The sequence below is a fragment of the Globicephala melas genome, chromosome 15 (genome assembly GCF_963455315.2).
Source record: "Globicephala melas chromosome 15, mGloMel1.2, whole genome shotgun sequence".
Taxonomy (NCBI): Eukaryota; Metazoa; Chordata; class Mammalia; order Artiodactyla; family Delphinidae; genus Globicephala; species Globicephala melas.
In genome coordinates, this window is record NC_083328.1 from 8089712 (window position 1) to 8115153 (window position 25442).

Here is a 25442-nt window from a genome sequence, read left to right on the forward strand (position 1 = left end):
GTGTCTGAGGTGGAAGGGGTGTGGGTTCTGTCCCAGCCCTGCGGTTGTCTGTGATCTCTGTCTACCAGACCGCCCTTCTTTAGGAAGGATTACCGCAGCCATCTAGCTCTAACTCGGTTTTCCTCAGAGCCTACCTTCCCAAAGCACATCACGACACAAGGTGGCTTACGGTCAGCAGACTGGGGAGAAGTCTCCAGGAAATGCCAGGATCTTGTATGACTACTCTCAAGCCATGGCCACTACGTCTGGGAAAGTGACCGAGGCAAAAAGATGAGAGTTCATGGCCTCCCTGGGACAGTTTCCCTGAACTTCCAAAGCACAAATGCCTCCCTGCTCACCTCCCTCCTGTGGGCCTCTTTGTTTTCCCCCCGTTTAAAAGCCAGATACGCTGGTTGTTGGTCCCGACCCACAGTACGACAGAGCTTTGGGTTAAGTGTGCGTCTGTTCTCCCTCTGGCTGCGAGAGACCCTCCCCAGCCAGCCCCAGGCCCAGCCGCCAGCTCCAGGAGGAAGGAAACACCCGAACGCCTCCATGCCTGGGGCCACATCAGCCCACAGCCCTGAGCAGACCAAGCAGAGGGCAGGTTGTACGCAAGCTCTGGCATCAGCTAACTACCCTCAGATCACCCAGCAGTCGTGCCCTAAGAGGTCGGGACGAGAGTCACCGGACAGCTCTGTCCGCAGGCAGGTGCCTTTCCGGCTAAAGTTGGCCTGGGTTTCTTTGTTCTCCCTGAATTCATGTCCTTACATGCAGGGGTGATCAATGAACTCTATTGACTTTCTATGCAATGTTTTTCATTCCTCTGATTGTAGGAAAACAAACCTCCCTGAAAATAGCAGAGGAGCCAGGGGGAGCATAACGGGCCGTCCTTCAGGGATGAGCACAGAGTGAAAGAGCGATGGTGATTTACTAGGTCTTGAACTTGGGGACAGTAGCCTTTGCCTTAAATGCACTGTGGCAGGCACCTCTCGACGAGCCGGTGAAAACAAGAGTCTGTCCTTAGCCGTCCCAAGCTGCTCCTCTCTGAGGCCAGTAAGCCAGCTGCGTGGAGGGAGGGGGTAGAGCAGGGCGAGGTCCTGGCCAGCGTGGTGGGCTGGTGGCCGCGCCCCTTCAGCCTGGAGGTGTGGCTCCCTCCCTGATGTCCTTTGTTGTCACACTCATGTGTCCCCTTCTACCTCACTAACCATGCTCCCACTCGATCTCACCCCTCACCCCTCAGAAGCGTGTGGCAAGTGGGATCCGGGAAGGGAAAACCTAGAGGCGTGGCGTCCGTGAGTCCAGGCGGCTTCGCTCTTGCACAACACGGACAGACAGCTGTTCTCTGTGAGGCACGGGGGCTCTCCTCGTGGCTTCCACCTGTTCCTGAAGCTCTCACAGCTGTTTCCTTTGCAGGCAGGGGCCGTCTCGGGCCTCAGAGGGCCTTGCCTTTGGCCGCCTCTGCACTCTGTCCATTCCTGGTCAGCTGTTAAGATCCGTCACAGCCATTTCCCTTGCCCTGGGCTGCCCCTCCATGGCCACGTGAGGTCACTTCCCCAGGATTCCCACTTGGCCTCGGGGAGCTCTGTTGTCTCTGGCACTGGGAGGTTATCGTTTCAGCACCTCCGTGGGAATCTTCTGAAGGACAGGAGAGAATACGGCCTTCTCCAGCCCTCATGCCCAGTCTTCAGTCACGTGACCCTTTCTTCCCCAGAGAATAGGCCAGTTTCCGCCCCGTGCTGAAGAAAACCAGCTCCTAGGGCTGCTGGTTAGGTGTGGTGGCCAGAGCGTTCTGATGGAAAGAACTTGGAAGCGCTCGCCAGGAGGAGCTTACATTTAGAAATCCCCCGGCTGCTGCTGCGGTCTCGTTTGGGCCTTGATGGCGTTAGGGTAGCCTTTGTGACCCCCCGAGGCAGAGCTCCTGCCCTAAGTGTCAAGGTGATGGCCTGGGACTCCAACATGCCGTACGTCTGTTTCCCCAGTGCACTGAATGTCGGTCCGGCCAGCACACCTGCTTGCTAAGAGGATGGTCCAGTTTGGCAATGTTCATTCCCATTCCCATCCGTCGCTGCCTTTTGGTAGATGAAAACTACTGGGAAACGAAGGGAAAGCAAATTAAAGTTCCAAAAAGATCAAGGCTTTGAGACCCTTAGAGATGTGCAGAAAACCGAGGCCAGAGCGCTCGGGGCTGATCGAGGTGGCAGAGGAAGGGGCGTGGGCAGTGCCGAGCTGAGCATAAAATGAGCCCTGCCCTGGAGTCTGCCCTGCCCTAGCAGCCTGGGCGCCTCATCCCTGGGAAGAAGGACATGCAATTCCCCACCACCACCACCACCACCGTCTGTCCCATCGCAGGAAGTGCCCCCACCAGCCCAGGCCCTGCTACCACCCCTTCCGTCACCACCTTCCCTCCAAAGAGACTGTGTCCACGCTGTCAGTGGCATCCTCCCCATTTTCATTTTTGGATGAAGTGACATTTAGCTTTAACAAGACATTTCCAAAGCGCCTAGTCTCCTCCAAAATGCTAATTTTAAAAGTTGGGCATTGTAGGTGAAGGACCTTAAAAAAAAAAAAAAGGCTAGTGAGAGAAAGACATTAGGCTAGGCATAAATACGCACTTCCATCCCCGCCATTCAACATCTAAAACAGCTCTGAGTTGCTTTTCATGGATCATCTTAGCTTATCCAATAGTGTAGAGTCTGTGTTACTGTAATTTCTGTAGTGTTTAGGCTTTCATCTCTACCACAAAATATGCTATATGCTATGAATCAAGCTTTCTGTGATCAGAAAGGAAAGGTGCCTTATATCCCAATGTCATGGCTACACCCCTATGGAGAATAATCAGAAGCACAGTGTGTACGGAAGCATTGGGACTTCCGTTGGTGAAACCAGACACCAGTCAGCGAGATGCATTGAAGTGGCACGGGGCTGCTTTTGTTTTCTGGTTCCCTTTTTTCTCCTTTTCGTTTTCCTTTTTTTGTTCTTTTCTCTCTCTCTCTTTTTTTTTTTTTTTTTTTTTTGCCTACTTTGCTTTAAACAGAAAGCACTTAAATAGATGACTATGTGTGAAAGCTCTGTGCAATAGAAATCACTTTTCTTCATTTTTAAGAGGTAACGTATTGCACACCAAATGACTCAAAGTAAGCTTTAGACCAGGGCGATTCAGGTTGTGGAGGAGTAGGACAAGTTTGTCCACTGTAGTTCCGTGTGTTCATGAACTGAAGGGAAAACGGGCCTCCCCGGCATCCCCCCCCACCCCCATCTCAGCTTGCCTCTTGCTGACCGCCAAGCTAGGCGTGTAGGGCCCACGGGCACCCACCAGAACTGGCTGGGTGGCAGGGCGGGCGGAGGGGGTCTGTGACTCAGCAGCTGAGAACCTTCCCCAGTGTGAGACCACAGCTATCCCTTCCAGCACTTAACCTTTTCTTGTTGAGATGGATTGCTACTGACCCGCCAGCGTGCGTGAGGATAATTATAAAAGGATGTTTCCTTGAGAAAAAAAAAAAAATTATTTCTAGCCTCTTCTATTTATTATTAGGTTAGTCCTTTAAGTACTTACCAGGAGTATATTGTTATTTTGTGTCGTTGTTGTTGTCATAAATGCTTTTTGCTATCACTCCAGTGGTTACCGTCTTCTGCCCCCTGCCCTCCCCCGCCCCAAAGAACCCAAGGGTCTGAAGATGCGGGGGCGGGGGGGGGCCAGCGGGGGCTTCTCCAGCAGAATCAGACATCTGTCTCCAGGGCAGCCACCCAAACACTGGTGGTCTCCACACGTCTAACTTTTCAAAATGAGAGAGTTGATGAACAAAAAAAAAAAAAAATGTACCAATGTAAGGAAACGCGGGTTGAAGGACGCTTGCGTGAGGAGCTATAGAGGAGACTTAGAAAAAGCAAAGCTCAGTTCCCCAAAGCCTCCTAGAGCCTCTGGTCAGACTTCTGGGTTCATGACGTTTCAGGAGCCCCGGGCAGAGCGGGTGCGGCGGCCTGGTCGAGCCTGACTTCGGGTGAGAGAGGTTTCCGGCAAGGCTCACATGGGCTGACAGGTTTCGGTTGGCTTTTGTTTCTGTTGTTGTTGTTTTCCTTGCCTGCAAAGTTGGTCAGAACCTTCTTGAGGAACAACCGTGTTTCTTAGTCCGGCTGCGGCTTAAGGACCCACCCCAGGGGGGTGGGGTGGAGTCCCTTATCCCCTTTCACGTGGTCAAGTGCGGAGGAAGTTTGGACCAGGGGCACAGCTTTCTGTGGCTAGAGGCACAGCCAGCAAGACACCCAGTTGCTTGCTCATCGGGTGTTGGGGTGCAGTGGGACTGGTGGTGGAGGCCAAGGTGGGGCTCCCAAAGGGCCCACCGACCGCCGACTCACTCTCCGTGCCGTGACTTTCCCTCCTCTGACGTCATTTGGGGTCCTGCTTCTGTCCTTGTCTCTTTGAAAGAAAGCCCTCTGATGAAATAACGGCCCCCATCCCTCCCCCGCCAAAGGGTTTTCATTTCCCTCCAAGTAGTCTATGCATCTCTCTCTCTCTCTCTCTCTCTCTCTCTCTCTCTCTCTCTCACTCACTCACTCTCAAACCGTTTTCTGCCTCCTCGGAAAAACGGGCATCTCATGTCCCACCCTCTGAGACCCCCTCAGAAAATGCTGTGCAGTTTGGAGGCATGAGGATTCGTTCAAACTTCCAAAAGCATTTGCGGATAGCTTGTTATAAAATAAAAGCGGGAAAAAGCAAAAGAAAACGCGGTGTCCCCCACGTCCCTTTCCACTGAGTAAGACCTAGCTCTTTGCGATTGTGCAATAAACTACTTGCCATGAGAGCGGGTGGCCACGCTCCTGCCCAGACTACTAACTAACACAGCGCAGGACGGCCGGCCGCACGGCGGGCCTCTTCCAGATGACTCCTAATAAGCTCAGCTTCCCCCCCGCACCCCGTGTCTTGTGGTGTCTTACATTTTAGCAGTATTTTATATTTTCTGTAATGCACTAAGTCTTAGATGTTTTTAGAGCTCATTTGTTCATACTCACAATCACAGACTTTTTTTTTTTAATCCTCACAACGACCCGATTGACCAAAAAAAAAAAAAAAAAAAAAAAAAACCATCATTTTTGTACAAATAGCTTTGAGAAGGTCTCTGTTGTGTTGCTGTGAGCCATCTCTAGTAACATTTTATTTCTGCTATTTGTTTTCGACACGGTAAGTCAAAAGTTGATCCGCCTGGCATGGGGGTGGGGGAGGCACCCGTCGGCCCCTGGGCGTTGTCCCTTCTGTCTTTGGTTAGCCATACGATGTTTGTTCTCAGCACTGTACAACGGTCCCTATATGATATGGAGAAGCAATATCACTGTATGAAACTCACACCATGTATTATTATTATTCACTAGCACCGTAGGTGTGATAATTGAAGTAAATATCTTTTATACAAACACAAGAACGTGTGGGTCGTTTTTATTTAAAGGGCTCTGGCCTGAGGAGGAGCAGCAAACACTTTGATTTTGGGTCCAAAGGGCACCTCGAGAATCGCCTTCCCGTGCTTCCTGGGGCGTGTGGCGTCGGGGCAGGCGTCGGCCGGAACCTGGGCCGGGGGAAGGATGCGCGGGGATCTGGGGACCAGCAGGCCCTGCGGTCCTCAGGTCGCCGTCTGGGCACACGGTGACGTGCCCCGTCGCGGCCTGCATCGCTGCTTGCTGTTGTGTCGCCCTTACCGTTCGGGTACCTTTGAAGCGCTGGCCCTCCTGGCAGCCGCCTCCTTGTCTGTGAAATGGGGGTACCATCGCGAGTCTCACAGGACCAGGAATGGCGGGCGACCGTGTAGGGTGTGGCGCCGGCGGCCTGGCCTCAGCCTGCTCTGTGGGGTCTCTTGCTTCGTCCCTGACTCCTGTGACGTGAAGAAGGACAAACTCAGGGCACCTGTGAATACAGGCGAATGGGTGGGAAGACGGAGGCAGGAACCGTGTCTTGTGGGCTTCCAGCATGATCGGCTCCTGAGAAAGGGCCTCTCCAGCCAGCGCTCGGGGCTGGAGGTGGGAGAGCCCTGCAGAGTTGGCTGCTATGCGCTTGTGACCGAGGAGGCTTCTCGTCTCGAGATTTACAGGATTGGAAAAGCATTGCCATCCTTACCAATGTATGACTGGTGCGGGGGGTGGAGGGGGTATATTAGTTCGTTGCGCCTTGATGTGTAGGTTTCAGCATGTGAAGCTGCCACACGTGATACAGAACCGTGAGCTAAACGAGACTCAATTTCCCCTCCATAGGAGACCCCAGAGCAGGGAGAGTCTCCCACCCGCGCTAGGGGCTCCCAGCAGCCCCTGTCTCAACCCGTCACTCGGGTGTGGAAGTGTAGAGCTGTCCCCGAGTGTCTGCCCACCCACCCTCCATGGGAGAAGTTGGCATAAAACCAGTAAGGCTCTCCCAGGTTGGCGCTGAGAAACTTAAACCTCACTGGGAACCTTTTCTGTTTCTAGTTGAGGCACACCCCCACTTTTTAAAGACCCTTTAACTAAATTAAAAGATATAATGTAAAAAAAAAAAAAAAGCACTTAGCACAAACTCCTTTTACCCAGAAGATCTCCCCCAAGTGCTTTTGCCGTGAGATTTAATTAAGCAGAACTGCAGTTGCACATGGTTTTGCAGGGCTGACTCTTGTTTTTGTAAACGGGCAGCTCCAGAGGCAGAAGAACAAGCAAGATTTCACGCTCTGACTGCAGTCGGGTGCTGCCCCCACGGAGGCAGAGCGTTCCGCCTCCCTGTGCGCGGCCTTTCTCCTTTCTCTCTGGTTAAGTGGCTCTGGGCAAAATTATGTGTCTTATTTGATGCACTGGGGAATTGCAGGTTTATACGGGGTAAGGCGACACGATGATGTAATTATTAAAGTGCGTGAGTCGTCCACAGCAGTCGGTCTGCTGGTGTTTCAAAGGGCTTTCAAGTGGCTGCCTTGGGGTGTGTTGCTATCTCCTCCATGGCCCTAGATGCTGGATTTGGGGGGCACGCAATTTGCAGGCCCACGTGTGGGGAGCCAGGGTGAGAACCCAGAGGGCTGTGGAGAACTGTTGTGACGTTGGTGGGCACTTGGGAAAAGGCTAGCAGATTTCACCAGAGTGGCCTTGACGTGGGAGGTGGCATTTGTGACGGACAGGCAGGGAGGACACCCAAATCGAGGGGCAGCACGTGCACAGAAGAAGGGCGACAACCTGTCGGGTCAGTGGAGCAGGAAGCCGCGGTGCTGCGGTAGGGCGTGCGAGGTGGGAGGCGGATGACCGTACTGTTCGTAAGAACAAAGCCAGGTCTGGAGGGATGCTTCCCTAGGTGATGCTTGTTCTCTGATGTCAGGAAAGATTCGGGTGCAGCCGACAGAGTCTGCAACCATACTTGGAGTGAGGGGGCCCCAGCCAGGGAGGACGTGCCCTCCACCCCCTGTAGCCCCCCAGCAAGTATGCACTCACTGATTGGGGTGCAGGGTCGCCCTGGGGCTCTGCGCTGGCAGATCTGCTGGCCCAGTGCCAGGGCACAGCCTGGAGGGATCCGGGTGAGGCCTGAGCAGTTATCAGGTGGTGGGTCCAGCAGAGGCCAGCTGGCCCTGCCAGGCTCCTGCCGCCTGTGCCCAGCCACCTCTGCCCCAACCTGGGAGACCCTGCAGCCCTGGGGATCCCTGTGCAACCTCCCACCTAGAGGAAATGGTGCTTCCCCGCTGGGCGGAATCCACCAGCGAATCGCACACTGAGGGTTCACTGTGGACCACTGCTCTGGGCGCTGGGGTTATAGCAGGAGACAAACAAGGAGCTGACCTTCTAGTGGGGGGAGGAAGATGATAGACATAATCAATGAATAAGTGAATCACATGGCCACTTAGACGGTGCTAAGTGTTATGGGAGTAAAACCAGGCAAGGGGACAGGAAGAGCAAGTGGAGGGGTTAAAGTTTTAAACAGGCGGTCAGGGTAGGCCCCACTAAGAAGGTAACATGTGGATGGAGTCTTGACAGAGGTGAGGGAATGAACCATACAGACGCCCAAGGGAAGAACGTTTCAGGCAGAGGGAACAGCAAGTGCAAAGGTCCTGTGGTACAAACGTGCCTGGAAACCAGTACAGCTGGAGCACAGTGACCAAGGGGAGGGGCGGGAGGCGACGAGGTCGGAGCGGCAAGGGGGAGGCGCGGCAGGTGGGGCCTGGTACGGCTCTGGCTGTTGTTACCCTGAGGGATGCGGGGGCCTGTAGGATTTGGACAGAGGGTGGTCTGATCTTACTGTTTAAAAGACTCTCTGGCTGTTGCTTCGTGACTAGATTGAAGGGGTGAGGGTGGAGGAAGGGAGGCCAGTGCGGGGGCTGTTGCCACAATCCAGATGGGAGGTTGTGACCCGGACCAGGTGGTGGCAGTGGTGAACCTGATTGGATTCTGGATCTATCTGGAAGAGAAAGCCAAAAGCAGGACATGTGACAGATGAGATGTAAGGAGTGTTGGAGAAGGGCAAGGATGGCCCCAGGGGTTTGGTCTGAGCCACTGAAGAATGGCCTTGCTTCTGCTCCTCTCAGCCCAGAGGGCCATGGGACTGGGGCTCCTGCTGGGGCGAAGCAGACTGTGGGGCGGTGTGGGGGGGCGGAATCAGGCTTCAGTTCGGACCCGTTAAGTTTGAGACGTCACTTAGACAGCCAAGTGGAGGATAAGCCCAGGAGAAGGCGTAGACTGGGGATGTGCGTGCATTGGAAGGTCATCGGCTTATAAATGGCGCCCGAGGTGGCCAGAGTGAATGAGAGGAGAGAGAAAAGCGTGCAGGGGCGGCGCACTGGGCGCAGCACCGTTCAGACCGTAGAGGGGAGAAGGGCCAGCACAGGAACCCGAGAAGGAGCGGCCAGCAGGGCAGGAGGCCCGGGACAGTTCCCTGGAAACAGGTGCTGATGGCTCAGTAAGATGAGGGCTGAGAAAGGAGGACGGAGTGAGGTGTGAGGCCATCAGGGACCTTGGCGAGGACGGTTGGTGGAGTGGGCGTCCAAGTCTGACGGGGAGGGTTTACGGAAGTGGACACTCGAGACGAGGCACCTTCTTCAGGGAGTTTGGCTGGAGGGGTCAGTGGGGTCAAGAGAATGGGAGGGTGTGCATTTCAGATGGGAGGATAATGTGCTTGTGTGCTTGTGGGGAGAAGCAAGGGCCGCAGGACACGGAGGAGACTTGCTGAGGACGCACAGAGCGAGGCGCTGGCATCTGCAGGCACAGGGAGGCATCTCTGGCCGCCCGTGGGGATACCCGGGCACAGAGGTGGGGAGGGGGCGGGTGTGCTAGCGGCTCACCTCCCCTCAGATCCCTCCAGGCACAGAGACAGTGCACATCTCCCGCCTGGCTCGCAGGTGGCTGATTTAATAAAGGGGTCCCCCGTGTTCGGGAAAGCCCTGGGTATGACACCACCCGATCGCGATTGGGGTACGTTTGTGCCTTTGATCGCCCTGCACTCAGAAATCAGGCCTTGACCCGCAGTCGTAGTCCTGTCTTCTTAAGTCTTGACCTTGACGTCGCTTTGCTTTCTTTCTCCCCTCTGTGAAATTGAAATGCACCCCCTAGAAAGCCCTTCCCGGATTCTCCCAGAAGGACGAGGTCCCATAAAGCTTCAGACCCACCTGACGTGGGCCACCTTTCAGAGGCGAGGGGTCTCTCTCCACCACCCCAGCCCCAAGCCCCGCGCTCATCCCTCTGTTGCCCCTCCCCCTCCAAGACGCAGCCTGTCTCTCTGCACAGGCTTTTCCCCAGGTTGCAGACACTCCATCCTGCAGCATCTCTTGAGCATGCCGCCCCCCCATCTGGCGTCCGTCCAGAGCGGGCTTGTCCCCACCTCTGCACCCCTACTGCTCCCCCGCTCCGCCACGACCCTGCCCGAACGCTCCAGCCTTTCTTGAGACCCCGGTGACCCCTCCTTACTCACTGACGGTCCCTGTTCAACTTGGTGTCTTAACACGCTTCCTCCTGATCTCCCCGCTGCTTCCTGCTACCTCTTCTCCGGGTCTTTTCCGGGACACTCCTGAAAAGGTCAGCATCCCCAGAAGTTCTGGCCGTTCTCACGCAGCACGCTCTGGGCATCCACGTCCGCTGCTGGGCGCTCAGTCACCCCAAGACCCGGAGGTCTCCGCAGCCTGCATCTGCAGCCTGTGGGTCCCGCTCCCCGCCATACACGTCCCCTTAGCCGTTCCGCTAGCGCTTCAGACCTGCCATAGCCCAACCACCCAGCGGCTCGCCCCTTCCCCATCTGGGCGGCCACTTCCAAGCACGGGCCTACCCTCCTGGGTTCTCCGCAACAATGGGGGTCACGACTCTTTCCAGGGCCTTCTACTGCCTTGCCCCAGGGCCAGAATTCAAGCCCAGGTCGGCCAGACTCCAGCTCAGGACGCTCCCTTGACACCAAGTGGCCACCCAGAGACGTGATCCCAAATCTGGGTCTGCACGTTCCCGCCCCCAGCAGAGGAGACGGAAGGAAGTGAGGGGAGGCGGGGCCCACCCAGCGCCTTCCCGCAGCCTTGCCCCATCACCTCCGCTGCCCCGCCTTTGCCCGGCTTCTTCCCGGTGCCCCACGGGCAGCTACCCCCGCACGCGCCGTGAGGGCACGCCAGCCGGCCCTCAGGTTCACCCAGAGCCACCTCTTGGGGAACAGCCACCGCCATCACTCAGCCGTGCACCCCCGGAGGTCTCCTCAGCCGCTCACCCGCTGCCTGGCAGCGTCTGCAGCAGTGGCTGAGGCCGGCCCTCTAGACCAGCCTAAGCGAGTGGCCTGGCACCCACTGGCTGGGGCAGCCTAGCACAGAGGGCTTGCTGGCAGGGCCGTCACACGTGCTCAGGGTGTCACGTGTGCCCGGGCAGGGACCTGGATACCCACCCCCCAGCACCAGACAGGTACAGACATGCAGGGAACCCGGCCCGGATGTCCCCTCGTCTCCCCTCCGCCCACGGACGGCTCCTGGAGCTTCAAGCCGCTCCTTACCCAGGGGCCTGCCGAGGAATGGTCTCACTGACATTTTAGCCAACGTTTGTGCCGTGCTTGGGTCCCCTCGGAACCACGCTGCATGCACACCTCCCGGGACTGAGCAGCAGGCCACCTCTCCACGGGCTCCCCGACCTCCACCCCGTCCCTTGTGTCCCCGGGGCCCTCATCCCTCAAGGTGGGAGGCTGCCCACCTGAGCCCTCTCTGAGCTCCACACCTACCACTCATCCCCGGGGTGGGGGGGTGGGGGTCTGTCCACCCAGAGCCATTTTTGGACATGGTCCTGTTTGTGGCTGTCCCTATGGACGCCCGGTGCCCAGAACTGAACCTGTCGCCTCCCTCAGTCCAGGTCCTTCACCACTAATAATGATGCCCTCAGACTTCCCCGGCAGTCCAGTGGTTAGGACTCCACGCTTCCACTGCAGGGGGCGTGGGTTCGATCCCCAGTCAGGGAACTAAGATCCCACATGCTGTGCGGTACGGTGGAAAAAAAAATATTTTTTTTTAATTTTTTAAAATTAATCATGATGCCCTCTCCCTACATACACCTCACCATGACTCCCGTCCACCTTCCTCCTGTGCATGTGGGATGGTCACCAAGGCCCCGTCGCCCAGGCTGGCGGGTGATGACACTTGGGGGGCCTCTCTGGGCCTCTCCCCTCTGGGCTCTGCTTAAAGCTCCTGGAGGCCCCGGCCCTGCCAGCCACTCTCCTCCCCCGTACCCCAGCCCTGCCCTCGGCTCCAGCCTCTTTCCCCAGCCCCACTGGACCCCTCACTTCGGCCGACACCACCTACCCGCCAGGTACAGAAGGAGCTCAGTGGTGTCTGATGGAAGAAATCCACTCAGAGCCTGAAGCGAGGAGACCCTGATGTGGGGAGGGCTTAGACAGAGTCGGCGGTGCACACCTTGGGGTCTGGACGGTCCCAGGCCGGGAAGCCTCGGTTCCTCCATCTGTAAAATGGAAATCATCTGATCTGACTGATGGGACTGTCGTGAGGTGTGTAAAGGGCTGGGTGTGCAGCAGGCACCCAGGAGATGGAGCAGGTGGGGGTGAGGCTGTCCAGTGAGCAGGCCACACCGTGAGGGGTGAGTCTGCCCAGGAGGGCCCTGGGCCAGTCTCCTGGCACTGCCCACAGCCTGAGGCCTTGGGGCATTTCTGAGGCAACAGTGCCCCCTGGTGGCCACCCAGTCTACCCCAAAGCACAGCACTCCAGGCCTCAGGCCTCAGGCCTCTGCTACCCTCTCCGCGGCTCTGAGCAGGGTTTACTGTCGCCATTTTATAAATTAGGCCCAGAAAGGGCAAGTCGCTGCCCAGCGTCACACAGCCAACCAGAAGTAGGGCCAGACCTCAAACTCGGGTCTGCCCAGCTGCCAGGCCACCGCCGTCCGCCCTGCCGACAGCAGCTGAAGGCGCCCACGGGGGCTGTGCTGGGAGACTCGGCAACATCTCCCACCCTCCAGAAAGGCAGGAAAGTCCCCACACAGAATTATTTTGGATTCGCTTTGTTGTAAAGACACCTGGCACCGGGCTGGGAGAGAGGGACGGGGCTGTGGGCCAGGGGAGTCCTGAGGGAGCTGCTCCACCCCTAACGCTGCGCTGAAGGGGGCCGTGCAAGTCTGGTGTCAGTGGGAGCCCTCATTCCCCCGGCCCCTGCTCGGTCTGAGGGAGGCCGGCCTGCGCCCCTCTGCACCTCCCTTACCTTTCTCCCCACTCCTACCCCCACCACGGCCTCTCTCTGGTCATTATCCCAGGGGGAAGAAACTTGGGGCTCATTGGGTTCAGCTTCCTTGCCCTGCTTGACAGAAGCAGTGAAGCCTGGAGACGGAGAGGGGCTGGTCACAGCGGAGCCGGAGAGGGGGCTGCCCATTGCTCCTAAATCTTTGACATGGGCCCCTTCCCCTACTCAGAGAATTCCATGAGCAGCTCATGCCAGGAGTGCCCCACCCCTGCCGGCTGGGCTAATGCTGGTCCCTCGGGCAGGGGCACAGGCTGTGGGCTGGGAGGCACAGAGCCGGGAGAGCGCCGCGGGTCCCACCAGGCTGCCTCTGACGGCCACGTCTTCCTTTGGCACAGGGCGCTGTGCAGAGCTGCAGGTCCACGTCACTGAGGTCATGGCCACAGCAGCCGAGCAGAGGGACCTGATCGCCCGCCTGGAGCAGGACCTCAGCACCATCCAGTCCATCCAGCGGCCGGACGCCGAGGTGAGCCCACCCCCCACCCCGCCCCCTCACCACCTGCCCAGGGCTCTCTCGGCCTCACTGGATACGGGCCCGTTCCTCAGGCAGCTGGTGTCCGCCTGACCCGCCCCCCGCCCCACAGGGACCGTCACCTACAGCCTCTGGGTTTCGTCTGCTCACCTCACCACAAAGGCCCAATTCGGGATGCCCAGCCACAGGGCACAGGGCACGAAGCCCCCTGCGTGCGGGCACTGGCTTGGACCTCTGCCCTGGGAGCTCTGGGCGAAGCAAGGCCGGGATTATCCACCCATCTCACAGCTAGAGGACCTGAGGCCCCGAGGTCAGGGAAGGCTGGAGCCCTAAGGACCCTTAGAGGTCATCACATCACCCACCTCATTTTACAGATGAAGAAATGGGGCTCAGGGAGAGAAGCTGGGCTGGCCCAGGGCCACACAGCAGGCTGGCTGGCAGGGCCCGGTTCGCCCGGCCTCTGACGCCCGTCAGGGCCAAAAGACCCAGTGTGAACCCCACCGCTGAGCTCTGTCCTTGGGGTGAACCTGGGGCCCAGCCTTATCTTCAGTGGCCCACATGAGGCATCCTCTTAGGTCCTGCCACCGCTGTGCCCAACCCCTGCCTCCAGCCCGCCCCTTCTGCTCCTTGCCCCCTATTTGCTTGGCCCCCTGGGAGGCTGTGCTCAGTGCCCAGTGTGGAGGCGCCCCCCTGACCTCTTCCTCTCACCTGCAGGGCGCAGCCGAGCTCGGCCTGGAGAAGATCCCCGAGCCCATCAAGGAGGCCACCGCCCTGTTCTATGGTGAGGAGGGGCCTAGGCAGTGATGGGCAGGGCGGGAAGGGAGAAGAGGCGGTATGGCCTGGGCCCTGGGCCCTAAAGAGCGCTCTCCTCCCTCAAAGGTCAGGCCTCGACGCCAGCAATGCAGCAGAAACCTAAAAGAGGGGGTGAGCCCCCCACTTGCCCTTCTAGGCCTCACCCCCCCACCATGGGACCCTGACGCCCTCGGCCCTGCCAGGGGCCATAGAAGGCTGGTGGGCATTGGCTCCCTGGGGAGGCCTCAGCCCTGAGATGCAGCCAGAGAACTGGAGGGGAGGTGCCTCCTTGGGTGTCGAGGCCAGAGCCCGGGGCTGCTGGGCCAGGACACGGTGGCGGTGGTAGGGGGTACCCAGTCCCCTCCGTGTCCCTTTGCTTTCCCCAGGAAGTGGGGGCCCAGTCTGACAGATACAAGGGTCTCAGATCCAAGTATAGAACGAGGGGAGGGTCACTGGCGCCTGGCCCTCGGACAGTGCAGGCAGGAGGGGCCCACCTCAGGGACACCCCCCTCCCGAGGCCCCTATTCTCATGCCCCACCCCTTGCTGCTCCCCTGGCCCCTCTCCCCCTTCCCCGGCCTCTCAGCATCTTGTGGCTTCCACCCCATGGCACTTGGCCTGAGCTCCCTCGGGGCTGGTGACCCGAGGGCCCACTGCTGAGCTGTGCCTCCCGCTACTCCAAGCCACTGTCCCCTCCCTCCTAGGACCCTCAGCACCAGCCAGCAGCACCCTCCCCGAGGGCCAGGTGGACTCGCTGCTCTGCATCATCTCCAGCCAGAGGGAGCGCTTCCGGGCCCGGAACCAGGAGCTGGAGTCTGTGAGTCACATCCTTCTCTCCCCTACACTCCTTGGACCTGAGGACACCGTAGAGGACACACAAGCTTGGGGGAGAAAGATGTGTCACAGACCATAAACCTCAGTGGGATTAGATTTGTTCTGTGCAATCAGGGAGGGCTTCCTAGAGGAGGTGATGCCACGCTGGGCTTTGAAAGAAGATTCAGACATTCAAGGTAAAGGAGTGAGTGGAAACATGGGGCCAAGGAGCCGGAAGGGAGTGCAGGGACAAAACAGAGAGTCACCAGGCAAGGTCCCTAGTGCCAGGCTGGGGCGCCACCGAAGGGTTTAAGCAGGGGACCAACACTGCCAGGATGGATGGTAAGAAGGTCACTCAGGCAGCCAGTTCAGGACAGAAGCCTGGCCCAGGAAGACGATTTGGGGGTGGTCACCATCATCCAGGAAGAAACATCTCAGTCAGGTGGGAGTTAGCAGGGGCAGGTCCCAGGGAAGAGAGTCTTTGAACCCTATGAAGAGGAAGAGCGTACAGATGCCAGGAGCTCTGTGGGGTCTGAGAGAGCTTGCTGGCTGCCAAGCACCCAGCTGGTGGCCCTCCTGGAGGAGCCCCGTAGGGAAAGGGGCAGTCTAGTCCGCAAAGGTGACCGTCCGACTGCACGTGAGTCTCTCACACACACTGCCTCCTTAGGGACTCTGCAGACCCCCCCACACCCCCTGCATCCCACAGAGCCAGCCCAGGTCCCCCGATCACTCTCCCAGTAGAAAGAGGAGTCAAGAAGGTTTCTGTCTTCTCAAAGAGTCACGGCTTGAGTGGTTGGTGGAATGTCTAGACCCTTGCTCTCCACACCCACAGCTTCCCCCATGGGGTTTCCAGGCTGCGGTCCTGGGGAGGGAGACATTCACTGAACGCCCACTGCGGGCCAGGCCCAGTGCTGGTCCGGTGACAAGGGTGGACCAGATCCAGTGGGACCCTCTGTGATGTGGGCTCTGGAGCAAGAGGCTTCAAATGAAGGGCCGTCAGGACTGCTCCCCTCACAGCTGCCTTCATGGACAGTGGACGGGGAATACCCACACGCACCTGGGGGACAGGGGACAGTCACTGTGGAAGGCTAGACAGCCCTTAAAAGAAGGTCTTCAAATTAGATCAAATAGGGAGGAAAGAGTATTTATAATAGTCTACCTTTTGCTTTAAAAATCTAGATTTTTTACGATGTACTTGTATTAAGTCATGGTAAAGGACACATCACTTAAAATTTACCATCTTAGGGCTTCCCTGGTGGCACAGTGGTTAAGAGTCCGCCTGCCGATGCGGGGGACGTGGGATCGTGCCCCGGTCGGGGAAGATCCCACGTGCAGCTGAGCCTGCGCGTCCGGAGCCTGTGCTCCGCAACGGGAGAGGCCACAGCAGTGAGAGGCCCGCGCACCGCAAAAAAAAAAATTACCATCTTAACCTTTTTTTTTTTTTTCTTTTGCGGTACGCGGGCGTCTCACTGCTGTGGCCTCTCCCGTTGCGGAGCACAGGCTCCGGACACGCAGGCTCAACGGCCATGGCTCACGGGCCTAGCCGCTCCGCGGCATGTGGGATCTTCCCAGACCGGGGCACGAACCCGTGTCCCCCGCATTGGCAGGCGGACTCTCAACCACTGCGCCACCAGGGAAGCCCCCATCTTAACCCTTTTTAAGTGTACAGCTCAGTGGCATTAAGAACATTCACATTGTTAGGCAACAGTCACCACCATCCATTCCCAGAACTTCTTCATCATCCCAAACTGAAACTCTGTACCGATTAAACACTCACTCCCCATTTCCGTCCCCCTGTCCTCCTGTAACCACCATTCTACCCTGACTCTATGAATTTGACTATTCTAGGCATCTCATATAGGTGGAATCATAGAACATTTGTCTTTTTGTGACTAGCTTATTTCACCCAGCATAATGTCCTCCAGGGTCATCCATGTCATGGCGTGTGTCAGAACTTCCTTCCTTTTTCAGGCTGAATAATATTCCATTGTATTGATGGACCACATTTTGTTTATCCTTTCATCTTTCCATGGACACTTGGGTTGCTTCCACCTTTTTCGCTATTGTGAATAATGCTGCTATGAACACGGGCAGGCAAATTATCTCAAAGTCCCTGCTTTCAGTTCTTTGGGGCGTATGCCCAGAGTGGAATTGCCGGATCATATGGTAATTTTATTTTTAATTTTTTGAGGAACTGCCACACTACCACGGACTTTTCTTGTCCTTTTGAATTTTTCGCAGTGTGAAGAAAACACCTGTTTAAGCATTTTAATAAGTTGGAAAATGAGTTCACATTTCACTTGGCCCCTAGATTGGCAAACATTAAAGTCACGTATTGTATGGTTCCGTTTATACCAAATGTCCAGAAGAGGCAATTCCACAGAGGCAGGAAGTGGATCAGTGGTTGCCGGGGGCTGGGGCAGGAGGGGACGGGGAGCGACTGATGACGGGTGTGGGGTTTCTTATTGGGGTGATAGAGATATTCCGGAATTAAATAGTGGGGATGGTTACATAACACTGTGAATATACCAAAAAAAAAAAAAACTGAGTTGTACACATTAAAATGGTGATGTTTATGTTATATGAATTATATCTCGGTAATAATTTTTAAGCTGATAATACCATAAACAAACAACGTGAAGAAAGTGATCCGAGAACTGTGACTTCTGCCTGGTGCGGGGTCTCCCCGAAGCAGGCAGCTCTGAGCAGAGGCTGGCAGGTCAAGGACATGGCCCCGGGCCAAGCAGGGGTTCCAGGTAGACAGAGCAGGACCTGTGCCAGCACAGAGGCCTCTCCCCACACGCTTTCCACTGCTGGCCCTGCCCACCTGCCCACCTGCCCACCCGCCTGCCCCCAGGAGAACCGCCTGGCGCAGCACACCATCCAAGCCCTGCAGAGCGAGTTGGACAGCCTGCGTGCTGACAACATCAAGCTCTTCGAGAAGATCAAGTTCCTGCAGAGCTACCCTGGCCGGGTAAGTGCCCTCCACAAGTTCAGCCCCAGGTGTACCAGGCAAGGGAGAGGGGTGGTCCGGGCATATCCAGGCGGGAGGCTTCGGGGCAGTGACCTGCTAGGGCCCTCAGAGGGCATCCGACCCCCCCACCCCCCGTGCCTGCCAGCTGTCCTCCCTAGGCTGGGGAGAGCCTCCCACAGTGGAGCCCTTATGGAGGTTCGTTCCTCAGAACCAGCCAGGAGGTGGTGAGGTCCAGCAAGAGGCAGGGGTTCACAGGACTCAGGCCCACAGGAGTCACAGTGACTCCTCTGTGAAATGGGGGTGACCCACTAGTTGACCCCAGGATGTGGGAATTTAACCCCAGGGATGTTGAACATACAGGACAGGCCTGGGGAATTCTTTTTTTTTTTTTTTAATAAATTAATTTATTTATTTTTGGCTGCATTGGGTCTTCGTTGCTGCGCACGGGCTTTCTCTAGTTGCGGCGAGGAGGGGCTACTCTTCGTTGCGGTGCGCGGGCTTCTCATTGCAGTGGCTTCTCTTGTTGCGGAGCACGGGGTCTAGGCGTGCGGGCTTCAGTAGTTGTGACTCACGGGCTCTAGAGCGTAGGCTCCGTAGTTGTGGCACGCGGGCTCAGTAGTTGTGGTTCACGGGATCTAGAGCGCGGGCTCAGTAGTTGTGGCACACGGGTTTAGTTGCTCTGTGGCATGTGGGATCTGCCCGGACCAGGGCTCGAACCCGTGTCCCCTGCATTGGCAGGCGGATTCTTAACCACTGCGCCACCAGGGAAGTCCCTGGGCCGGGGGAATTCTTATCTTTTAAACTTATATTAAAAAACAAAAGAACAGAATTTGGTCCAACATTCCAAAAACCTATCAAGAGAATGCAACAGAAAGCTACCCATTCTGCTCTGAGCTGGAGGGCCCTCCCTGGCTTCTCTCAGCCCCCGGGCCTCACAGGGGACCACCTTGTGCAAGAAAACCCTTCTGAGACTGTGGGGAGGCAGAATGGGCAGTAGAAGGATAGGGAGCGGTGACACGCTGGCTGGGGGCCTCCCTGGGACAAGACTCGGCCACCGGCCCCCAAACCACCGGTTGGAGCCGTTCTCAGGCCACCAGAGGGCGCCCAGACTCCGTGCAAACTACACCGTGGGTGGCCCGCTGCAGGTCTGGGGCTCCCTCCTCTCCCAGGTGCTGGCCTGGGCTCCACGGCGACCCTGCACACTCCCAGCGAAGCCCCATCCAAACCCACCTCCCTGTACGGCGCCCCGCCCTGTCCATCTTATACATTCCAGCCCCCCTCTGGGCCTTAGTTCCCCTACCTGCCCTGAGGCACCGTGGCCCTGACCCCAGGCGGAGACCTCTGACCCTGGGCAGTGCCCCTGGACACGTGGCACCATCCATGTCACACTGTCACCCGGGGCCTTCTCCCCGCCCCCACCGTGCTAAGGAGGAAACTGGGGTTCCCTATGATGCTGTCGGCCTGCACTCCTCGGCCCTGGCCTTCCTGTTGGGTCCCTTGACTGGGACAGGGGTCTCTCCTCCTCCTTTGCTCGCAGGGCGGCGGCAGCGACGACACAGAGCTGCGGTACTCGACCCAATACGAGGAACGCCTGGACCCCTTCTCGTCCTTCAGCAAGCGGGTGCGTGGACCCGGCCGCCACCAGCTCACCTGGCCTCAGCCTCCCTCCAGACCCACCCCCCGCCAGCCCCAGTCTCACCCTGCAGCCCCCCACACTGCACCCTTACACACCAGACCATCAGGGCAGCCCCCAGGCTCGCTATGGTACCGTGAAGGCCCGGGGTCCACCCCGGGTGGGCCCAGAGTGCCAGGAACACACGCTGAGGGCTATGGGAGGGTGTGTGACAGCGACCGGCTTAGCCCTGGGTGCACACTCTGGGGGTAGGCAGACAAGCAAAGAGCTCCCAGTGTCAGGTGACTTAATGGTGGGGGGGCGGGGAGCTTGTAACTCCCCCTCCCCCTGCCCTGAAGACATTCCTGCTGTAGGCAGAATCGGCCACTGCAGAGGGGGCAGCAGCTCCCGTCACTGGCCCTGCTCACACAGAGGTTGGGGGAGCCTAGGATGTCACCCTGAGTGGGGCTGGGCACCAGGGAGCCCCTGGAAGGCCCCCGGGATTCTGCAGGGACAGCAGGGCAGGGTCCCTCTCCGCAGTGAGCTGGAGCATTGGGGAGCCTTTGGGGTCCTCTCCTCATCCCTCCTCCTCCTTCAGGAGCGGCAGCGGAAATACCTGAGCCTAAGCCCCTGGGACAAGGCCACACTCAGCATGGTGAGTCCCCCCCCCCCCCGCCCCCATGCCCTCGCCGTGTCAGGCCTGGGCCTCTGACTCTGGGCACCTTGTCACCTGCCCTCCAGCCCAGTCTGGAAAGCCCCAGGGACCCCGCTGCCCCTCACAGGCTCCGTCAAGAGTAGCTATGCGAGAGCTTCCCTGGTGGCGCAGTGGTTGAGAGTCTGCCTGCCGATGCAGGGGACACAGGTTCGTGCCCCGGTCCGGGAAGAGCCATGGCCGCTGAGCCTGCGCGTCCGGAGCCTGCGCTCCGCAGCGGGAGAGGCCACAACAGTGAGAGGCCCACGTACCGCAAAAAAAAAAAAAAAGGAGTAGCTATGCGACCCGAAACAGGGAAAGCAGCATAACTCATGGTAGGTTCTGGAACTGTGCCGCAGGGGGCGCCCTTCCCTAGAATTCCTGTGGCCCAAGTTCCCAGCCTAAACACTGGAGTGAAAGGCCAGCTGCCTGCCCTTCCCTCCCCTTGCTGCCCTGGGATGGGTGAGCCCTGCAGGGGTGGGTGAGGCCTGCCCCAGCCCTACTCACGCCTCGCTTGTTCCCCAGGGGAGGCTGGTTCTCTCCAACAAGATGGCCCGCACCATCGGCTTCTTCTACACACTCTTCCTGCACTGCCTGGTCTTCCTGGTGAGTGTCCAGGCGCGGCCAGGGATGCATTCACCACGCTCCCCCCATCTACCCCCAGGCACAGCGTCTGCTCTTGGCTACTTCTCTCCCCATCAGGGGCCTCATCCCACCCTGGGGACCACAAGCCCACCCATCAGGCTCTTTGGCCGGGGCAGCAGCCCGGCTGACTCCACCCAGGGCCCAGTCCCGGAGGGGCTTGGTAGAGGGAAGGGCCGCTGTGGGAGGCTGACAGGTGGGAAGACAGGTCTAATTGACTCTACTGAGGGACAGCCAGGTGGGCTGCACAGAGAAGGGACATCTTGAGCTGAATCTCCTCAGGTACAGAGGGGCATTCCAGTTAGTGAACACAGCACATACAGGGGCCTAGTGATGCCTGCGCGTCCACCACGTGTGGGGAGAGGTGGGGGTAGGGCACGCCTACGGAAGGCTCCAGCCTCAGGGATCCCCGCCCCCAGCGAGGGCAGTCAAGATGGCCCCTACGTGGCTAGCCTGGGCTTCCACTCTGACCCCAGGGCCCAAGAGGTCCTGGCCCTGCCAGTGGTGCACCCAGCAACACTAGGGGTGGCAGCTGCATCCCCAGGCCTGTCTGACCATCTGTGAAACCGGTGGGCCCGAGAGCATCTCTAAGGCCCACCCATCCTGGAGCCTGGGCCACGAGCAGCTTCCCGTGTCAGGAAGCCAAGCCCAGGGGCCACAGGTGGACTGCAGGAGCGGCCGTGAGCAGCCCAGGCAGCTCACCATGTCTCTCCTTGGGCAGGTGCTCTACAAGCTGGCGTGGAGCGAGAGCGTGGAGCGGGACTGTGCCACCTTCTGTGCCAAGAAGTGAGGACCCACCCTCGGCCCCCAGCACCACCGCGTTCTTATGCTCCCTGCCTTTCCCCAGCCTTCTATCACTGCCCCCATCTGGTCCACCCCACGGCCCCTGCCAAGCCCACTGTCCCCGGCCCCCATGCCAGCACAAGGTGCACGCCCCTTGGAGATCTCCGTGGCCCCCACCACCCCCTACATTTCTCTCTTTTTCACACTCGGCCTCAGCAAAGGTTTCTGTGACCCACAGGTTCGCCGATCACCTGCACAAGTTCCACGAGAATGACAACGGGGCGGCAGCCGGTGACCTGTGGCAGTGATGTCCCGGGGCTTCCCCGACACGACAGCGATGGCTGTACTCCCCACCCCTGCTTGTCCAGCTGCTTCTAATGACTTAGGCTTCCCTGGAGAATCCCCAATGTAGACTGCCCTTGCCCTCCAGCCACCAGTGCCAGAGGTCCCCAGGTCTCCTTGGACTCCCTTAAAAGATGGTCTCAGCCACATCCGGCTCCCTAAATCCAGAAAGCTCCCAAGGCCAAGCCAGATTGAGCCAAAGGGACCCCTTCAGGCCCATCTCAGGCTGGTGACCCAGCCTGGGTCCCACCCGCAGCCTGACCACTAGCCCTGGTGGCAGAGACCTCCCAGCCATGATGCTGCTTTCCCACTGATTCTGCCTGTGGTTAATCCAGTTGGGATCCCCTGGGCCTCTCTGTGCCAGGCCCCGGGATCCCCTTGGGCTCCCCTAGGATCCATCACCATCCCACCAAGTCATGGAAGCCCTTCCTTGCAGGCCGGCAGGCTTTGAGTCCAGCCCCGCCACCTGCCTTTATCATGGCCCCACCCCACCCCAAGAAGAGAGGGAGCCCCAGAGGGCAGGATAGTTTCTCTTACCCGCTCCCAGCCCCTTAGACACACTATGATTTTTGCTTTCTTCTTTAGCAAGGTATTCTTCTGGCTTTTAGGTGAGGAAGAGCACCCACGCCCCAGGCTCTTCAGACCCAAGGACTGGCCTGAGGGGCCCAAGTGCTTCTTGGCCAAGCAGAACTGGCTGTGGGCCATCCTAGCCTGGCCACCCTGGGGCCACTGGCAGATCTTCCTAATTTAGATTTGCACTTGCGTGTTCAGCTTTGCAAATTTTGAATAAACCCATTGTTGCAGCCACGCCGGTGTCCTGCCCACTGTGACTCTGAGTGTACAGGAGGCTGGTGGGCAGGTTCCTGCAGCGACACCCCCAGGAGCTATGGCTAGACCTCACAGCTGCTCGGCTGACATGGGGCACAGTCCCCCACACGTGGGAGGCCTCTCCCCCTTTTCTCATCCCCAAGAATTCCCTGAGTGGGTCCAGAGCTTTGTGGAAACCCAAACCCAAACCCACAGTGTCTGAGTTCTCTTTTTTTTTTTTTTTGGCCACACTGCGCGGCATGTGGGATCCTAGTTCCCCAACCAGGGATCAAACCCGTGACCCCTGCAGTGGAAGCGCAGAGCTGCAACCGCTGGACTGCCAGGGAATTCCTTGTCTGAGTTCTCTTGAGCAGACAACCCAATCAAAAAGAGAAATCCATTCCTTTTTTAAGAACTGCCTGTCAGGCTGTGGTTGGATGTGTGATGTCAACTCCTAGGGAACACCTGCTTCCCTTTCTGTGTACCCTGGAGCCGTGTACTCTCCCTTTCCCTTGGGCCCTGCCTGCCACGCACTGCAGAGCCCATGCCCACCAAGCCCCCTGTGCCAGGCTTGCATGGGGACACCGCTGAGTCACAGGTTCTAGGCCACCTGGCCTCCAGCCCAGCCCCACTGGTGTGGGTCCCCTCCCACCCAGACACCAGGCTTCCTCTTGGTCTGTGGTGGCTGGCGTTATCCCACTGGACAGGTGGCCCATGAGACTGGCTCCACACCCAGCTCCCACCCTGCAGTCCACCAGGCCAGAGTCCCCCATGCTATCCCTGTCTGAGCTTTAGCCCTGAATGCTCTAGAGTTTGTGACTCCAGGGGTCCCCTTTGGGGTCCCACCCCAGCGTCCCTCATCATCTATCCCATCAGAACGTCCTCTAAGGCCACAGAGCCTCCTGCCCTTGGGGACACCAGATAGACCTCTCCTCCCTGACCCTCGCTCCTGTCCCCATGACAGAGCTACCCTTGGTTAATCACTCCCCGCCCGCCCTTTCCCCACCCCAGCCACTTCCACTTCTCCCACCAGTTCCTCCTTGTAGGTCAGAGTACCCCTCACTTCCTCCTCCCTGGCGATCAGCGCTCTTGTCCTGCCCGGGGCTCCACACCCCACGACCCTCCCTGGCCAATGACAGCCCACCAGTGGAGCTCAGCCCACTACTCGGAACCAGGTTAGTCCACTGGGGGACCAGGCTCTCCCATCTCCCATGAGGGTGGGGTCCACAGCCAGGCCGCAGCGTGGAGCCTCCCTCCCTCTCTCCCACTCTGCAGGCGGTCACGCACCCACCCCTACACTCCCACACGCCTCCCAGCCCCCTTCATAGGTCAGGTTCCCAGACAGATGTCCAGGCCTCTGTGCAGCTCCAAACGGTGTTTGGTCCGCACCTAAGCTTTCATGAAGTGTTTGCTAGCCAGGTCCTGGCGAGAGAGCAGCCGGTCTGTGTGTGGAAGGGTAGGGGCCGGGTACCAGGGCCTCAGACCAGGCCTGCCTTGCTTTAGAGCCCCTGTGGAGGGCAGCCCAGGGCTGGCAGGCCGGAGGTGAGGACTCCGGGGCAGTCTCCACCTTCACCAGCCCACCGCTCCTCTCTAGGCCCCACCCTTTCCATCCACAAGACTGGGAAGAAAACCTTCTTTGCCTGTCCTGCTTGCTGGGAAATTAGAGATGCGAAATGGCTTTGGGAAAGGTTAAAGAGCTCTCTACAGGTCAGAGGTCACCATGGGTGGGGGAGGGCAACATATGGAGGCACTCCCAGCTAGCAGGAAGACCATGGTAGATCACAGAACGGCCAGAGGTGGGGTTGCAGAGAGTTTAGCAAAGGCAGGGAGACGCAGATCTAACTGCCTGTGGGAGCTGAGGGCCTGGGGCAGGGGCAAGAATGGAGAGGAGGGGAGGAGTCCGGCACCCCCCAAGGAGCAAGCAATAGGTCTCATCTCTGAGCAGCCCTTCCACACTTCTGCTCACACTGATGCCCTTCTGCTCCTCTTGGGCGCCTTCCAGGCCTGCTGGAGCCCCTCCATCTCTTCTGGGAAGCCTCCTGGAGGTCCCCAGCTCCCCAGGGGTTAGTCCACAAGCTTTCGCAAAGGCCAGCAGCAGTCTTTGTTCTTTCAGCCAGACTGGGATCTGCCCTAACCTATGCCCCGGGTTTTGGAGTTGCAGAACCAAGCAGGGGTGAGGAAGACAGGGCTGTGTTCCCCTCCCCCCATCAGCCCTGTGTGACCTCTGAAGACCTACCCGGGTGGCGTCAGTGTCCCCATCACTGTGAAGGTGGGGAGGTGGGACCTGTGCTCGGGTCTTCCCTGCCCTGTAGCCCCGGGGCTATTTCCTGCACCGGAGCGCTGGGGGGAGGGGGCGTGGTGCTCGCCCTTGGGATTTATGAGAACCAGACGTTGACTTCTCCCGTTGCGACATCTGGGCTTTCTCGAGACGCCCACTGTCCCCACGCCGGAGGGTCTGGGGCCCCCGCCGGGCGCCCACGCCCCATACACCCCACTACCCTACTACTCAGGCCACCCACCCGGCCTCCACCCGCCACGCTCCCGGGGCCGCCACCCCCGGCTCCGGGGGACGCCTCTGCACGGCGGGGATTCCGGAGCCTGGCTTGGAGCCTGCTCCGCGAGACCCGGCAGCCGCGGACTCTCGCCCCAAATGCAGCGGCTGCAAGCCAGCTCCTAACCCCTCTGGGCCCCAAGGCTCGGCAGTCCAGCCGCCGCCACCGCCGCCACCCGGAGGCAGCGAGCAGCAGCGGCGGGCGCCGAACAGGCTCGTGCTGAGGGCGGGGGGCGCGGCGGGGGCGGGACCTGCGAGGGGCGAGGGGGCCGAGCCCGAGGCGGGGGCGGGGCCGGGAAGGCGCGCGCCGCA

At 58.7% G+C, this 25442-nt stretch overlaps 1 protein-coding gene across 3 annotated transcripts in view; it reads left to right on the top strand.

Annotated features, from left to right (window-relative positions):
• CUX1 (cut like homeobox 1) overlaps positions 1-22573 on the top strand; it is a 372569-nt gene extending 349996 nt beyond the window's left edge. For all 3 annotated transcript variants that reach the window (XM_060285751.2, XM_060285750.2, XM_060285749.2), the window contains exons 15-23: positions 12992-13119; positions 13840-13906; positions 14620-14732; positions 17586-17702; positions 19240-19323; positions 19913-19969; positions 20531-20611; positions 21369-21433; positions 21669-22573. In XM_060285751.2, the coding sequence (XP_060141734.1) occupies positions 12992-13119; positions 13840-13906; positions 14620-14732; positions 17586-17702; positions 19240-19323; positions 19913-19969; positions 20531-20611; positions 21369-21433; positions 21669-21738 (782 nt within the window). In that variant the 3' untranslated portion in view covers positions 21739-22573. The remainder of the gene's footprint in view (positions 1-12991; positions 13120-13839; positions 13907-14619; positions 14733-17585; positions 17703-19239; positions 19324-19912; positions 19970-20530; positions 20612-21368; positions 21434-21668) is intronic.
• Positions 22574-25442: the final 2869 nt, after the last annotated feature.